This window comes from Mycteria americana, chromosome Z (genome assembly GCF_035582795.1).
Source record: "Mycteria americana isolate JAX WOST 10 ecotype Jacksonville Zoo and Gardens chromosome Z, USCA_MyAme_1.0, whole genome shotgun sequence".
Lineage (NCBI taxonomy): Eukaryota > Metazoa > Chordata > Aves > Ciconiiformes > Ciconiidae > Mycteria > Mycteria americana.
In genome coordinates this window covers 72,308,077-72,326,716 of record NC_134396.1, presented here as the reverse complement: position 1 = coordinate 72,326,716, position 18,640 = coordinate 72,308,077, and the positions used below count along the sequence as shown (strand labels likewise).

The 18,640-nt window shown below is 37.4% G+C and overlaps 1 protein-coding gene across 3 annotated transcripts in view; it reads left to right on the top strand.

Moving 5' to 3' along the window:
• SSBP2 (single stranded DNA binding protein 2) overlaps nucleotides 1-17,141 on the top strand; it is a 185,339-nt gene extending 168,198 nt beyond the window's left edge. For 2 of the 3 annotated variants that reach the window (XM_075526379.1, XM_075526378.1), the window contains 6 exons: nucleotides 812-866; nucleotides 4,079-4,149; nucleotides 5,470-5,548; nucleotides 8,638-8,666; nucleotides 13,625-13,723; nucleotides 16,541-17,141. In XM_075526379.1, the coding sequence (XP_075382494.1) occupies nucleotides 812-866; nucleotides 4,079-4,149; nucleotides 5,470-5,548; nucleotides 8,638-8,666; nucleotides 13,625-13,723; nucleotides 16,541-16,570 (363 nt within the window). In that variant the 3' untranslated portion in view covers nucleotides 16,571-17,141. The remainder of the gene's footprint in view (nucleotides 1-811; nucleotides 867-4,078; nucleotides 4,150-5,469; nucleotides 5,549-8,637; nucleotides 8,667-13,624; nucleotides 13,724-16,540) is intronic. The other variant, XM_075526380.1, reaches the window with a different exon arrangement.
• Nucleotides 17,142-18,640: the final 1,499 nt, after the last annotated feature.

The window sequence follows — 18,640 nt, the reverse complement described above, 5'->3', positions numbered from 1 at the left end:
GGAGAAATTTTTAAAGAACCTTAAAAAGCTTGTTTAACAACCAGAGCAGTTTGTGTACAGTTCTTAGTCATAAACAGATTTGCAACACAGAAATACCTGAAACTAAGACAATAGATGTTCCTTGATGGGTTTTTTTGTTGTTTTTTTTTCTTTGATTAGTTTAGGCAAGTGATATGACTGTACCCAGCATTATCCTGACTTTTTAAATCCATTTGTCATTAATTTGAGAACACATTATGTATACAAATGTTATTTTTAAAAATTGTAGGATATTATACAGACAGAATTAAGATGCCTATGGCATCAAGATACCAAGTCTGCCTAAAAAAGAAAGCTTTCTTGAGGTGATTAGGCTCTTCTGTCCCCATGGGACACCCCCTTGTTTTGTGCTTAGCAAACATTGGTTACACTGCCATTGACTGTGTACAAAGTATAACAAAACAGAAATGCCAGCTGAAAACCCAGTGGTAATAAAAGTAGGTTGAGGGAATTAAATATAATTGTCTTAGGCCCTGTTCCTGGTATTTGTCTTGTCTGACTCACAGCATGACACAGAGTTATTGACTAATGGATATTCTTGTATCTCTATACCTACATACATCAGAAGTCTGTGCCAGAGCGTGCTGACCAATTACCTTGTCTTAAATCTGTGATGAGCTGTTTTGCTAGCTTATCAGAAAATGTGCATGTTTTTACCAGAGCAAGTCATGACATTCATGATACTTTTTTTTTTTTTCATTTGTACTGTGTTCATTTTTTACTGCAGTATTTTTTTCCTTTCATGCTAACTGACATTTTCTACCCTTTCTAGGGTCCTCCGGGAGGTGGAGGGCCTCCAGGAACACCTATCATGCCTAGTCCTGCAGGTACTGAAATACACTTGGAAATAATAAAAGATACTGTAAGGGATTTTAGAAAGTACACAACTTATTTTTCAGACTTTGTTTTTAATGAAAAATCAGCTAATGAGAAATAATTAGATTTGTACTTTCTGTATCAGTTTTTTTCCTGCGCTTTCACTCTCTTTCTCTCCCTCCTATGTTGCAGAGATAGAATAGATACAAACCATTATATCTGTAAAGTTCAAAGCAATTAATTTCTCTGGCTTTTGAGCCCATCTTTCCTTCCACAATTTCAGCAACAAGAAGGAAAAAAGGAAAGAAGACAGAGTCTTTGTTTGTTTTTGCTAATGTTCTTCGGGACAATTCCACCAGTTTGTAAATCAGGAGATTTCTGAATGCAGTGACTCTTCCACTGTAGTATCTATCCTATGGGATAGACCTGACCAACATGTGGCTCTTGAGCAATATGTGACTCTTGGGCATGGCTGCATCCTGTGGCTGTGTTATATGACTGGCAGAGGTTCATGCTGGACAGATTGCTCTCCTCTGTCCTGCAGCGGAGGAGTAAGGCCCCAGAGGAGCCATTCTCATGTACTACCAGTGATCTGTTCCCAGAACTTCAACTGGCCCATTGTTTCCCCAAGTAACATGGTCTGTATCTTGCAACTCTAACCAAGTGGAGATTTTAGCCGTGCAAAAGATTGGCCACATTGCCACTAAGGTTTGAAGAACCAAGGAGAAGGATGGCAGGATTCAGGATGGCTAACTAGCTTCTCAAGGCTTAAAAATGGCCAACTAGATGTAAGTATTTCCCTCCATCGATGTTCTGCAAAGATTCCAATATGAAGGTGGAACTGCAGGATGTGGAGGATGCTATCTTCCCCCATAGACAGCACCAGAAATCTGCTAAAATGAAACTAATTTTATCTTGTGTAACCCAGTATTAAGTAGCTACTCCTTTTGGCCAACATCTGCCTTTGTAACTCACTTTCACCATCTAAGAGGGACTTGTTCACCTCAGTGATGTTACAGCATCTTCAGTCCTTATGTCCTATATGTTCTTGCTGTCCTCTACAACACAAGATGTTAGGGAAGTTTTCTAACAGGCCATGAAAACTTCTTGCACCAATATAATATCTTCATTAAATACAATTCCAGAGCTTTAAAAAAATGCAACCTGAGATAATGCATAGGGCTTCCTTGATGTTCATATTATTAGTGAAAAAGACAATCAGTGCAAGCTGGCATTTAGAAGTTAGAGTCTCTTTTAACATAAACAAACTTATGGACAGCCTGCACTTTTAAAAATAGTCAGCACTGCAGTTATGGCACATGTTAGGCTGTCTGTGTGCATCTCAGATAAAGCTTCTGCTGACAGTTGTTCCCATTTTCAGTTACATACTCAAAGATGTTTTGAGGCTCTGTTTTCCAAACTATGAAAACACTTAAAAATTGGCCACCTGAGAATTTTGCAAAGGTACTTATTTGCCTCTGTGACAAACCAGCTCCAAGGGTTCCCATGGCTCAACTGACCTATATGTATTTTTACATGAGCCAGCAGAACACGGGGAGAGCCAGGGATGTGCTTTTCAAAAGGATCTGGTGGTTGAAGAACTTGTTGCCTATCTCATCAAACATGAAAAATAACTTTTTGTGTGCTAATTTTACTTTCATAACTTCAGGCTAAAAGCTTTTTGTTCCCTCTCTTCCTCAAACAGCATATTTGGATGTTGTAGTGATACCTAGTCCTCTGTATATAATGGAATTATTTACTCACCAGGGTTAATGAATGCTTAGAAAACTGTCTCAGAAAGATTAAGGAGTACACAAAGACCTTGATTTTAACGGCCCAATGTATGTACAAATACATTCTTGTGGGAGGTCAGGCCATATTCCCAGTTCCAACACGTTTCAGTCTGGTCTCAGCTTTCTTGCTTCTGATTCAAAAGTCCCCTATCACCTTGTCTTGGAAAAGGAATTACAGCTCAGCAGTGCTTTTTGCATGTGTTGTTAATCTCAAAACTCTGGTTCAAAGAGGTGGAATGGTCTTTTGGAGGAGCTAGGTACAGAGTACTAAGCTATTCTTTATTCTTTTTGCAGATACTATAGAGGTACTGATTTTCCAGAGTTGCCAATGCTTTTTTAAATCATCCCCCTTAGGGATGTATTTAGGCTTTCCTCAGGTCATTCTCCTCTCAGTAAACTTTTTCATTACATGGCTATCGTCAGGTTCCCTTAGGAAAGGCTTTTGCCTAATTCGTCTACTATCTGCTGCATTTTTTGCCTTCTCTTTCTTACAAATACCGATGAAGGGTATTAAGAGTTCATGTGTGTTAGCAGTATGGATAAGCTGGAGATCAGAATGAAAAAATTGTATTTACTAATGGTTCTTAGGCATTGGTTTCTTAAGTTCAACCAGAAGAGTTATGTAGGTTGTCTTCTATGTGTCTTGTTAATTAAATCTTGCATTTCAACTCTGGATGTGCTCCATCTGAAAGTTCATGTGCATTGATTGGAGGAGAAGGGCTGAGATGCAATATAGCTGTGTCAACACCTGGCAAGGCCAAGTGAAACTCTTGGCAGAACTTACTGGCTTAGGCACCATGCTGTGCCAGGGTGGTTTTGTTGGTTTTGGACTCAGGTGGTTTTTTGAAGCATTGCACCACACTGTACCATGAAGATACATCAGCTAAAGCTGTCCCTAGAGTGAGGATCTTAGCACAATGTTCTACTGAATAGTTAGATATATCCGAAATCAAATAGACTGACATGGATAAGAATGAAAAATTTTCATTCACTGTACTAACTTGCAGTCTGTATAATGAGAAGCTATTTATCATTTATTACAGATGGAAAACAAATTACAGGAAGTATTGATAAGAAAGAAACTCCTGTTTTATAGAAAATATTGAAGAGGAGTGAATTTGGATCTCCAGGAAAAAGGGTCTATGGAATTAAATAGTTACAGATATGTCGTGATTTATAAACCTTTTAACAGTCATGCATAAAACTAGAGTCTAGAAGTAGTCACTTAGGGACCATTGCAATTATTTCTTTTCATAGCTCTGTTGTGTGGTAGCAATAGATAGAAAGGGAATTAAATCTTCCATTATATTGCCACTGTGTATCAGTGATTCAGGCACAGAAATAATATGAACAAAATGACAGGAAATGTATTAGGTGAGTAGTTTTATTGAAAGGTATATATTAGCACTTAAAATAATCTCTTATTACAGATTCAACCAACTCGGGAGACAACATGTACACTTTAATGAATGCAGTACCACCTGGACCCAACAGACCTAATGTAATTATGAATCTAGTTAAATACTTCTTTGAATTATACAGCCTTTTTTTATCCAAACACTATGTTTCCATCACATATCATTAATACTAAGTTTTCCATTTTTATGGGTGACACTTCAGTTGCTCCTCCCCCCCGCCCCCGTACTTTTTAATGTTTCCCAAATCAATCACGACAATACATGCAAAATAATGTTTGGGGCATATTCTTCTACATGGAAAAGACCTTAGAAGCTTCCGCATGTGGATCTTTGGGATGACTTAGTTTGTCACCCTGCGGTGCAATAGACTTCTGTGAGATAGGACATCATCCTAGGAGCTGCCACTAAGCATTAGTTTCTGCAGGATTCAAACTTTTGTTATAAAAAAGTATCTGCCCTTGAAAAGGGAGGAGAAAATTGCTGAAAGTGACCCAGTATTATGTTGCCCTGCTGTTCTGTAAAAAAGGATAAAATTAATACCTCTAAGAAGAAACAAACTTCCCTGCTTATCTAAATGGGTTAAGAATTAAACCTATTGATAACATTTAAGTATTTGCCTAATGAACTAGTTAACTTGTGACTGTTTTGGCCTAAATTTCAGCAGTTCTAGAGCTGAAGAAAATCTGGATTCTTAGGTAGAACTTGTTTCTTCACTGATCTTTCTCTATGCCTTCAGTTTTATTGTATTTGTCTGATTACAACCATATTTCATTTAATCACCATCCATATATTATGGGCCTTTGGAAAAAAAAGTCCAGTAGAACTTAAAAATATAGATATTTAGATATTGCTAAATCATTATGCAGTTAATTTTAGAAATTTTTCTATAATGGTAATGTCGTTAAGTTTTTTAAGAACTAAATTTAAGGTTAATATCTGAAATTGGACAGAAACTGTTCATGCTGCAAAAGTAATGCAGAGTAGTCTCATTGTCGGTATGGATAAGGTGGGGTTTGAAAGCTGTTAGTTAATCACTTACTCATTGAAGAGAATTGTAAAGTTTCCTGTAATTTCAATGGGAGTAGAGCTAGGTCAGCACTAGCAGGTTTGAAAAGTCATACACAAAGTGTTGAAGTAAATAATAAATTATTCCTGAGTTATATTCCAGCCTACAGAGGTGAGAGTTTCCAAAAATCATGAAGGTAGTATTGGAAAAAGTCAACAAAAGCAATGATGTTTTTGCAGTCTTTACATGAAAGACTTTCACTTGACTTGCGCATTCAGAGCTGGGACTGTGCATTTTTCCTTTACTTTTTTTTTCCTGAGGAATATTTTCTTTTTATTAGATTATCTACAAAAAATTGTACAGTAATACCAGTTTTTAATGTCTGATCCTTTTGTAGTTTCCAATGGGGCCAGGGTCAGATGGACCTATGAGTGGACTGGGTGGAATGGATTCACATCATATGAATGGATCATTAGGTAATGATAGTAAATATTACGAACATTGTGACTTTTCAATGACTAGTACCATTTTCTATGACTAGTTCTCTGAGTTGTGTGGAAGACGGTGTGTAAAAACCTTTTAAAAACCAAAAAAGCTGTATATATATCAATAAGGTTTAAGATACTTTTTAAGCATATGAGTTGGCATACATCATGCACCTCTGGAAGAAAAATACTGTATTTTTTTTATATAAGAGAGTATAGTTTTATTCCAGTTGATGAAAACCAGTCTAAAAGCATACCATTGCAGTAACATAGAGGTGAAGGCTTAAGAACCATTTTTATTTACCTCTCTTCCTGTTCGAAAATCTTGGGAAGTGTCATTTTGACATACTGGTGCACATTCTGATCAATTACCTGGAAATAAGTTATTACATATTTTGATATATGTGTTAAGGTGGTTTTATCCCAACATTTAGATATCCTCATTTGTTCTATACTTGGCCATATGTCTGTTAAGTGTGAGTGTTGTTACTCCATCCCCACTAGCAGCTTCAGACAGGTGCCAATTTTAATGCACCCAAAAGAACATGAATTCTTGTCAGGGCGTGCAGAGGCAGGAGGAACAGTGTACTGCTTGACTTTTGACACTATGATTTTTGAAGGACTTGTATCTAGGGGAGAAGCCTTGCACAACTCTGCAAAACACACATCTCCTGACTGTCCTAGCAAACTCTTTGCTCTTAATCTTTGCTGGAAGCATGATAGACACTTGAGAGATTTAAGAAACAAGCCACAGCTAAATAAATAGCATTTATGTCTTCCTCTTCCATACCCACAAGGTAAATAAATTCCTTGTTTTTATTTCTACTCATACCGTAACACCAGGCCAGTAGCTCTGAATACGGTTCTTGTGTTGTACTCTTCACTTCTGTCTGCACCAAGGGGTGTCAAGTCATGCAGGCAACAACAAGAGGGAACCTCAAGCTGCCAACACATCAGATTTCTTTCTTTCTTCTTCTATCCCTCTGGTCCACCAGCAAGGTTCTTTTTTATATGTGGGAGCTGGCCTGATGCCCACAAGGGGCACCAGCAACACCCTGCTGAGCAGTGCTTTCCTTTATGGGGAGAAACCCAAGCAAGCTAGATACAGGTCAGGCAGGCAGAAGCCAAGCTGCCACTGTTCCCCATGCTTCTATACCCAAAGAAAAGCTCTGTCGCCTTCCCAGCACAGGCACGGACCAACGAACACGCCGTACCATTTAAGTCCAGACTACCATGGTAGGTGGAGATCTATTACTCATTTTCCAAAAGCTGGAGGCTGTGAGACAGGACATATAAAGAGGTAAGAAGAAGGAAGAAATTTGAAGAGGCTATGACAAGATGAGAAAAAAACCTAAGCCATCAAACCTCATTTAGCAAATGTGTTCTGAATGATTAAAATTCAGCAGTAGGCATCTATCTCCTAATAGAATTATCTTTTTTCCTAGGAAATATATCCCTGAAATTCGTAGATTACTTTGCATAAGGACACCTTATGATTTTACAGCCTTTCTTTACATATTACAATCCTAAAATGGATTGTTGCCTTAATTAATAATGATGCACGTTACATTCAAATAAAAGAAAAACTGTGTAAGAGGTAATCACATCTTTTTCTGTCTCTTTCTATAGCCTGAGAATTATTTCTTAGCTAAAAGAAAAAAATAAATTGAAACAAGTTATAGACAGATTTTACGTGTACCTAGCATTTGGTTAGTTATTTTCTCTATTGAAAATGATGACATGCTTAGTCACATTAATGATGACTGCTTTCTAGGGGTAACTTCAGATTTAAACTGGAACCTGAGTTCTTTTAGAAGAGGAGGGCTGGGAGAGATCTGCTGTATTGATTTCCATGCTGCAGTAGGCAGCTGTGTCTCATAATCAGGTGGATAAATTGGTCAAGGTCCATCTTGAACTTCTCCAACTTCTTTGACCACAACCCTTCTATGGGATATTGGTTCATAGCTCTGATGGTTAGAAAGAAGTCTTTTCCTGATTTCCACCAAAATTTATCCTTTGGGCCATGACAAAATGACTCTTCATAACATTTATGTATCTGATGTATTTATAGAGATAAATCATATTCCTTCTCAGCCTTAATTTGCCTGGCTAAGTATAGTAAGCTATTTCAGTCTCCTCCCACAACTCCATTTTCTTGATTGTTTTTCTCCGATACTCTTCTAGTTTTGTATTCAGTACTTTTCTAGAATTTGTCTTTCCTGAAAATAGGTGACCAGAATTGTTTACTGTCTGTTGCTGCTAAAAATGCCTTTCTTGATATATCCATCCTAAAGTTATGTTTCCTTTATTCTTGCCTTTACCTGAGATCTACAGCATGTGAAAAAAATTCTTTCCAATAGTCTTGCACTCATTATATTTAATTTTGTTTGGTTTCTCTTACTCTGGTCCTCAGGATCATCTGCTTTCTTCTGAAAGATACTGTCATCATCAGTATTTGTACTGCATCAGAAGTTGATGGCATTTCAGCCAATTTCGGTAGTAGGCTTCTGCTTCTGGGAGCAAAGACATTGATGAAACCCTCACAGCTGACCTTAGGGATAGTCCACTGCTGGGGAATTTTGAATAGCTGAAGTTCAGTAAAACCAGTGGTGGTTTTTTTTCCCCAGAAACATCAACTTTTACTGGTTATACATTATTTTGCTTTTTTTTTTCCTTGAGCTGAAGCAACATTTCTCATAGGTGGATATACTGCAAATTAATTGCATTACCTGTACCCTACAATGGCTAATAGGACAGGGAGGTTGGACATACGGTTTCTTGAGTTGTGCTGGGCTGTCTCATCCTGAAAGGATGCCATCCAAGTAACTGATACAGATCAGAAGTGTGTCCTTCATTCTGTTCATCACTTTTTGCACCAGGTGTGTACACAGAGATAGGCCTAACATTATTCAATACTGACTGTAAACTTTTACTGAAAGAGACATGGGGAAGGAAGTGAGATGATGCATGGTTGGTTCTGTTTTAAAATATTGCTGTTACACTATATATTTATTATGAAAAAAGTTCTTTGATTAACTTCAGCTCAAAACTAACTGAATAATTGTCTATTTTACTTTAAGGCTCAGGAGACATGGACAGTATTTCCAAAGTGAGTATCTAATAAAATATTTCAAATTTTTAGAATATTTCATTGTAAACATATTTTCTTTGTCTCTGTTACAAAGCTTTTTATTGTATACCTACATTTTCTGCTTGTCAACTCTGGAGGCTATGCAGACAGAATTAGTATTAATTGAAAATGTGAAAACAATATAATCAATAGGGAGTATAGTAGTCTTACTTCCTACTGCATAAAAATGTGTATTAATGAATGTGATTAATATCCAGTTCATAATCTGATTGATCATGTTATAATCTTCCATACTGTTACAAGAAATGAATATAGTTCTAATAATTCTAGTGAAATATAAATTCAGGAAAATGTCATTAGGATGTTACTTTTATGCACTGCATTGATTGGTTTTGTCACCTCTGTAAGGCAATGTTAATATCTTAATCATTAGTATAAGTCCCTAAAAGCTAGATTAAGAAGTAGTTTCAGAAGAAGCACTGTTTTGGTATCACAACCATTAAATAGTATACCAGAAGTGAATGTGAGCTTAACCTGCAAGGGTTTTGCATCTATGAAAAATAATATTGTGCTTGAATGTGTCACTTCTTCCATAAAAATGAAACTACTACATATGTGATCGTCATTAATTTAGGAACTAATGAGCTTATTTGGTATTGATAAAGTGGCATAAATCTGTCCCCAGCAAAACACTATGTTTTGTACTGAGCGTCTTCAGATGTAACTGACTGAAATTAACAAATATATCACTACAGCCATCTCCCTGCACTTTCCTGCTTTTGATCTATAAATACAGAAATTGATGAAGAGATTGTTTCAGTTAAGATTTTATAACTCACTCATTTGTAGAAAAATTCTTAACAATCTTCCAAGAAAGAAGTATGAGTTTGTTCTGAGCATATCAGCTGCCGGTGTATTTTGGATGCCCCAGGACCGAGTACTGTGGTGCGGTCGCTGGATCTCTCTCGGTGCAGACTTCACCTCTTCAAATCTGTGTAAGGCTGGTCTGCATGTGCTCCAATCACTCTAGGGACCTTGCTGTAGGGCTGTGCTCAGGAGCTATGATGAGATGCCAACATGCAGGGAACAAAACGCTCACCTAAATTCCCATGGGTTATCACAGAAGTTTGTAGAGTGAATTTGTTGAGAATACGCTTCCAGGTGTTCAAAAGGCAGGAATCATTCTTCACTTAGTGATACGTATCCAAAGAGGGGAAGGAGGACCCTGTACCCAGTTTGTGGTCTTCTGGTGGTGTGGTATGGGAGAGGGGTAGCCTGTAAAGTGTGCTTAGCATGTATCTTTCCTGGAGAGAAGGACCTCAGCCATGTGTCCAAGGCCATTGCTGCTCCTGGGAGGGAGCAGTGTCTATAGCAATCCTGCATTTTTGTACATTTTTTTAAGATCTATAACATTTTCAGGCTCTGCAAAGAGTAAAACGATGGATTGAAATGACCATGTTGCCTTAGTTGTGCTGTGCTTTGATGTGCAGTGATGGATTCAATAAAAGCCTCCAATGAGATAATAAGCATACAGCACTTTTTAAATCAATGTCCATACTTTTTCTTCAGTATTTTTACTGAAAACTGCAGCATTTTTTAAGGAAATAACCCAAAACATTTCCATTAGCTTGCCATAGGATTATTTTTAAAAGCCTGTATTCAACCCACTTCTATTAAGTGTCAGTATATGCACTAAGTATCAGGAGCTCTGAAAACTTCAATCCAAAATTTACCTGGAAGTCTTGTAATTTGTTAACCATAGTAAATAATTAATGGAAATCACATTTGGCGCATGTCTTTTCAAATAACTAAAAAAAAAAACCATGCTGTTTACTTTGGAAGTAACAGAGTTGTCCTGTTACACCGTTATACATTATAGCTTTTAAATGTATTTTTCTGAGTAGCACTGCCCAATATGTAGCCTTGGTTGATAGTAGTAAAAGTGTGTGGGTAACATTTGTAATTTTGGCATAATGCTTTTGAAACTTGAATAGAAGAGTTCTGCTTGCAAAGAATAGTAGATTTCTGGGGCTGATGCTTGCAAAATTATTAGGTGGCTGCCTTCCAATTTTGTACACAGTTACAAGGATTGTTCTTGTTGAGGCAACAGTCCCCCTGCATACATCACCAGCTAGTCTTGCAGTTGGCTTTTTCGCAAGTAGATTTCCAGTGACGTAAATTGTTCGCTGAAGTTAACATAGTTTGGGGTGTGTGATGCTGAAGTCCAGGCATAGGAGTTCAATGGAGTAAAATGCATGTTAGAGGAGGTGATTATCAGTTCCCAGTAGATGCAGAAAATTAATCCAGTCTTGGTAGAATCAGTACAGCTCACAGAATTCAGAGCTACATGTTCTGGATAAGATTTTAATTTAATTGGCTGAATGGCAATGCATGAAGTTTTTATGAAGTAGATTGAGATGGGGGAAGTAAATTAACTGAAATTATGCATATAAACATTAATAACCAGTGTTTCTTACAGTGCCCATGGAATTTGTGCAGGCATCAAAGACATACTTGCTTTGGAAAAACTCAGCTAGTGCTACAATGCTAGACCCCATACTGGCCATAAAAGCAGCCCAGGGGAGTTGCTATAAAAGCGTTTATGCTAGGAATTTGAACCTTTGGGCCTGGCATACTGTAGTGATTGCAGAATTTCAAAGCTTTCAGCTACACAGAGCAAGATAAAACAGGGGTAGATCCCCCAGGAACGAACAAAAGTGTGGGAGCATCATATAAAGTAAATGTGACAAGGCCTTAGTGGGTTTTAAACTTTATATTCATAGATTTTAAGGCCAGAAGGAACTGATACAATTGTGTAGTATGAATTCCTGCATAACACAGGCAAGAGGACTTCCCTGAATTAATTCCTGCTTAACGTACAATAGCTATGGTTGAACTAAAGCAATAGTTTTCAACCTTTTTCAAGCTGTGGATCCCTAAATATTTGCTATACTAACTTCACTGAATAGCAAACTTAATTGTCAGATGTTTATTAACTAGGTAGGCTCTTAGTTGTCTTTGATGGATGTGTTGTCCAGTGATTCCTGGAGATCTTAACAGCAGCCTTTCATTACCGTACAAAGTACATTGCAAAGCAGACAGTATGTACAGCCATCAGGCATACCACTCCACTAATGTAGTAGCAAAAAGTAACTGATTGAAATTTTGGTATTTGGTGAAGCTGGGAACAACGCTTTTGTTCTCTTTGGAGGCGAAGTAAATCCTGTGGAACAGTGGAATATGTTGCAATATTTAAATTATGGACAGTGGTCCGCATGGGAGTTCATGATTACAAAGAGGAGCATGCAGAAATATGGTATGAAGGGGAAGTAGAAGTCATAGCTGTCCCATCCCATTTTCTGGTCAGTGACCATTCCACTGTACATCTTTAAAGTGCCAGGGTAGGATAGATAGCCTTTGTAGTTGTGAGGAAAGTGCCAAGAAATTAAGGGGACTTTCTCTTTTTTTAATGTTTGTTATTTTTCATTCAAAGTTTGACCTCTTGCAGATTTAGTTATACTAAATGAAGACTGCATGAAGGTATTTTCAAAGTGCAAAATACATTGGGTTTTTTTAAGAAAAAATCTCCCTGCTAACAGACATACTGTGTCAGGATTGCAATTGAGAATAACATAAGAAAAAGAGAACAAATTCACTTAGGATTCTTACAGCTGTTATGATTTGGTCACTTTGATCAAGACCATTACTTGGAGTCGCATTTTGTTAGCTTGCCCATTGACTGCACTACGTTTGTGTTAAATTTATTGTGACATACCAGATTTGCATTTGTGTAAGGAAAATCTCAACAGCAATATTGCATTCAATTTTTCTGGATTTAAAAAAAAAAAATCCAGGGAAGAACTGTGATAGACGTAAACATTTCATAATGAAGTTCATGACTTCACTCCCTCCCTTTCCTGACTGCTCCTTTTCCATCACAAATCCTCTAAAAGTGAAAGTCTTAACAGTGCTGGAAAGCGAATTGCCCATGCTCTAGGCATGGTAGGGTACCACAAATCAGCTTTGTAAAAACATCTAACTAATTGGTAGTGTCTACAATAATCATGTATTAGCTATTGACTCAGAATAATTTCTGTGACAATTACCTCATTTCACCCTTTCTTTAAGTAACTCAATCCTGAAAGCGTTTTCTGAACATTGCAGAGGTGGTTGTGCACTTCTGTAAAAAAAAAGGAATTTCTCTTCAGAAGCCTTTGTATTGTTGTTATTTATTAGCATTTCAGTTACCCCTAGACACTGAAAAGGTAGATTAAAACGCTGTTGCATTATGCTCTGTGCAAGCAAATCCTGAAAGTATTTGTGAGCCCAGTACAGTGGCCGGCTGTTACTCAGGAGTCTTTTATCCAAAACTTGTTAACTCTTTTACCTATAAACACTGTGTATTAGCTGGGGTCAGTGAAGTAGTTTAGCACTTGAACCACACTTGTGAACTACTTGTGAAACTGTATTTCAATGAACTGTGAACACTGTGAACAAAGACCTGAGGCCCAGGCCTTTGCAAAGGTCTGTGTAGACTGGATCCGTCCATATGTCTACCTTTAAGTATCTATTCGTAAGTCACATACGTCAAGGCACACGTGCATAGACTTCACTGAATTTGTCCACATGATTTAATGGAGTGACAGAGCTACCTCGTATACCTGCTGCAGCCATTTATAGCTTTTCCTGACTTCAGTAGGAGAAGATGCTGGCTATAACCTGAAAACAAGAATTAACAGGTAAATAATTATTGCTTTAGGGAAGAAAACATTAATTCACAGGCTAAAATTAGTGACTGAATCATGCTGAACCCCACAGAGGTTTATTTTTCATCTTTGGAAATCTCAGTGTATTGCACAGTGCATCTTCGTGCACTACAGTATCATGTAAAGTGTGCCTTTGGCACACGTGGTGAAGCTGGGAAATGAACTGAAATCTTCAACACTTAATCTGTATTTTTAAATCTTATTTAACAGAACTCTCCTAGTAATATGAGCATGAGTAATCAGCCTGGCACTCCCAGAGATGACGGTGAGATGGGTGGAAACTTCCTAAACCCTTTTCAGAGTGAGAGCGTAAGTATTTCTTTACCTAGGTTTATTTTTGCTTTGTGAACCTTTATCTCTGGCATTTTGTTTAAAAAAAAGAAAATAACAGGAAGAACAGTTTTGTAGTGTACTTGTAAGGCAGTACTGTGCTTTACGTGTTTTTTACTAGCTTCTAAAATTATAGTATTGATTCAACAAAAAATTGTGCAAAATAGTGTTAGAAGTTGAGCTGAAACTGGAAAATGTGGGAGGTGTAGATTTACTGCAAAAACTCTTTTTCTAGATTAAGAGGTCAGTTGTCAATGAAAGTTAGATCTGTCAAGCAGTGATAATTACACCTCGTGTTCAGTAATGCACCATGGGCATTTGTGAGGCAATATCCCAGCAGCCTAAATACACATAGTTGATAGATCCTTGCATCTGAGTGTTTGAATGTGTAGTTGCCAAACCTTTGACTCCTAAACAATGTGTTTTGCAGGGAATGTCTTTTAGAACAGGATTCACACTGAAGTATATAATTAGAGCACCAGTAGATCTCATGTTGCAAAGATGCAGCATGCTATTACAGCCAGAAAAAGCAAAGGTTCCCTCTAGTGTTCATTCTGGGGCAGATGATGGTTTTTTAAAATGGAGAATGCTTGAGGCAGCAAAACGTGGTGTAAAACACATTACAAAGCAAGACTACAGTATTTTCATACTCATGTGCCTGAAGCTGGGTTTCTAAATCCACATTTAGGTTCCTAAATAGGAGTGGCCTGATTTTTCAGAAGTGCTGAGTGACTTCAACACTTCTATTCTTATTGGAAATTACTGCTGCCAGAAGTGAGTGCAACTTCATTAACTATGCCAGTGGTGAACTTCAGCTCAGAAATTATGACGAGTTAAACTGTTTTCTGTTAGATCACAAAACAGTTGAATTGCATGGCAAATTTCATGGGAATCAGATCTTGTGGTTTTTTGGGTTTGCTTCTTTAACTAGCGAAAGGAAGAGTTTCTGCATGTTAGCTTTTGGTGTCTTCATAAAAAGGGCAACATGTTCAGATTGTGTGTATTGGAGAAAATTGGTTTGTACAGCCCAAAAAGACTGATGTTTTAATATCTGCCAAAAAAAATAGTAACCACAGAACCTCCATTAAATGTGATCCTTGGTCACTGTAATCCTTGGCTCTCAATTTGGTATGCATTGCTTGTACTGAGGGCAGGCAGTCTGATCAGCAGGCAAGCCAGTTCACCAAACTGAAGTCATGAAAAGAAGGACATCAGCTGTACTCAAAAGAAAATTAGTTTTCTCAGACACTGGATTCTAGGTGCTCCTAGATGTCATTTTCCTACCTGGAAGAACCTGGGACCCAGTTTTTTCAAGGTTTTATGTGAGACGTATGCCTACAAGGCATGCATTATACATGCCACATGCATTCTAGTCTGCTTCTAGGTATCAGTTCCTCTCTAACATGAGTCACATTGTAGTCTTTGGGAACTGTCTTGCTTTCTGATTCATATTGCGGTACTTGGCTACTTAGAGTAGGCATTATTATGAAGTCCCTTCTGAGGCAAATTTGCTGTTCAGTTCACTAGGAGTTTTGCTTCAGGGTGGGGAACAGTGCTTGGCTAATAGTCAGTTAAAAATTACAAACACCTTTAGATCATCTTTAGATTCCTTGTCCAAAGTGATTACCCAGGTACTTTGGCTCAGATACAGGAAGTTACTGGAACAGATGCTTTGCTTTAAGCATTTGAGTTGCTCTCTGACATTGACTAAAGATAAGCATGTTCTTACTAGCTTTGCTGGCCCACTGTGGGAGTGCTCAGCACATGATGGGGCAGACAAACCATCAGAGACATGACATGGGACAAAATAGACTTTACCCGAGTAGTCCATTCTATGCAGTTTACACGACAGGGAAGACCCATGCAAAATACTTTTTCTAATATGCTTGGAAACTTGGAAGTGACCAGCTTGAAACTCCATCTTTGGCAGATTTTTTTATTGCACCAGTTTTTGCAAAAGCGAGTTTGTCTTTCTGTTTCTTGTATTGGTTTTCATAACACTAGTACTTCTTGCATTTGAACATTTTCCTCTACTTAGAAGATTTTAGGCCAAATTAAGTGTTTCTGCAGTCCGCAATTTTCAATTTAAAAACAAATTAGGCATATAGATGTGCACTTCTTCCAGGCATTGTGGCATCCCAGTTATTATTGTAATGAAGTACTGCTAACTTGAGGGCCACTATAGCTTGTATAAGGGCTGCAGTTCAGTTTGTGTTACAATAATAATGTAATGTGGTGATGGAATTTTTGGTTCACATAAAGGAGAATGACCACTGATCCTTGATTCAGCTTGCCTCCTAAAATGATAATACAAAATAATACAGACCAAAAAGCCTAGTTTAATTCCAGTCAGACATATCTTCACTCCCTTTTTTCCATAAAGTAATAAAAAGCTTTCCAAAATATTTATGTGGTTCAGCTAACCATGAATGCAGCTGGTCTACTTGAGACTAGCTGTCTGCCTAGCTAAACCCCCCCAGTAGCCGACACTGACCAGGAAGAGGTCTGGAAAGCATCAGTGAAGTATTGGTTCATCACACCACCCAGGTAACACCGAAAGAGTCTTCAAGGGAGTTGGCTTTATCAGTAATAGTTGTATTTTTACATAATGAGAGAAGCATAACAGAAGTTATGATACCACAAATTGAACTACAGCCTTAGCACAGGCTACAGTACAAATTTAGAGGAAGTTCAAAGAGCGTGTTGATATTTGAACTCATTGCTGTGGTCCAGAAGTGGTTTTAGTTACCTGGGGGGAAAAAATGGTTGTTAAAATGTGGATTCCTCTTTTTTCAGTACTCCCCTAGCATGACAATGAGTGTGTGATCCGTTAACAAGTCTCGCCATGAAGACCACAGTGAGTTGGCCCTCTTCAGAGAGCTACTGCAGAAGAAAATTATTCATCCCAGTGTACAGTTTAACAAAAGGATCTCAGACACAGTCAGACCCACCATTTTTCTTTCTACCATCTCCCCCGTTTTGTCAAGACAGTGGGTCCCAAACATGATTGAGACAACTGTAAAGAGTGGCGTAACAGAACTGCCCAAGATGGAACTGCAAACAATTATCTGTGTATGTACATGTGTGGGTTAGTGTATATGTATGTGTGTGTGGTATAGAAATACACACATACATATATAGACCCGCAGGACATTGTAAAATATTATCACATGACATCTTAAGTAGAAATAAGAAGTAGGGACTTTTATTCCTTCTCTTTTTTTTTCACGTTTACATTTTAATTATTAAAATTTGCTTTCCCTCTCCCCTCCTGAACTGTTTTATGTTGCATATATCACTGCTTTATAAGTTATTTTTTAAGGTGAACTCAAATGACAAATTCTTCTGATTTTGTAAATGTCTGCCATTATGGATAGGAATAAAATTGCTTATAAGAGCTTTCATTAACTTGTGTTTGATACCAGTTACCCTGTGAATCACAAACTGTACTGTCTCAAGAAATAGAAGAAAGCTCATCTTAATTTTTTGGAGAAATTTAATAATTTTCACGTAGTTTGGGGATTTTTTTTGGTTTTTTTATACTTTGCCTTTAAAAAAAGAAGCACTGAAGGTTATTTTTCTTCTTTGATTGAAGCCTAATATCTGCAATATCTATTTTAAATGGAAGCCTGAATTTGATACAAGCTTCTCAGTTTATATAGAGTACTATAAGGTTACTGTAAGTGAGCTCCAATTGCTATAGAACCTAGCAATAAAGTGTCAGGGCTGCTTCTGCCCTTGGAAATGAGTTTTCTATTTAGCATGGTCTTCTGTAGGGGTGGTAGTTAGTGGAAATACAGTAGAGTCCTTATCACCGAAACCTTTTCTAACAATTTACTATTATGTTTCCCATTTTCAGTGATTCTCAACTGAATTGTAACAATCCATGGTCGTAATTATAAATGGTATTTCCCAAGCCCATTCAGAAAATCAGGTCACCCTGCTATTTGGGTGTGTATTTTTCACCACATCTAGCAGATTGAATTCCCCCAAAACTTTCCAGTAAGCAGTCTTTTTTTTTTTTTTTGAGCCAAAATGATGGAGTAAACTTTTTATGACTACTAGCCTTGTGAGGGTCTTACCTTTTGCCATGAACAGAAGAGGAACAAAGGTCTGGGCCATTTTATAAGGAGGTCAGCCTATTAGACATGAAAGCTGGAGACAGAATGGAGAAAAGGCATATGGTCTTAAAGGAAGTACTTCTGGAAGCAATCCCAGGTCTCTTCAGGCAAAGCTCTAAAACCAAGACTATGGTACATTTAGTTCCTAATGACTTCCAGCTCCCCCAAGAAAACAAAAGTTTCCAGTTGTGTAGTGCTCAAAAGGTTGATAATCAGCAATGTGGGCACAAAGTGGCTGAACAAAAATTCATGCCACAGACAAAAAGCAAAGTCCTCTCCTTGGACTTTGCATATAGAAGAGCCACTTACAGAGGAGGAGCAGTTCTGAGATGTGGTTATGTCCATGAAGTCTTGCAAGATTTTTTTTCATGAACTTTTGATAAAGTTGTGCATGTAATGGGCTCATTGTGATGGTAGGTGCACATAGAGGGATGTGTAAGGAATACTACAATCTCCTGAGTCATTTTTATTTACATATATTTTATATATATATACACACATACATATATACATATATAATATATGAAAATAAAAAGGTGTAACACTTTACTCTCTTGTTAGGGCTATTCAAAGATTAAACTCTTGGAGGCTTAAAATTATGTTAAAATAGCAAAGATTTCGGTAGCATTACTTTTTAGTAATAATAACTACTTTGATTAGTTGTAAACATAAACTAGATAGTCATTATATGGTTTTGTGGACTTTATTCCCAGTGATTATGAAGGTTACATTCACTTGCTTATCTTTGGAAAACACTTTGTTAACTGTCTCAAAA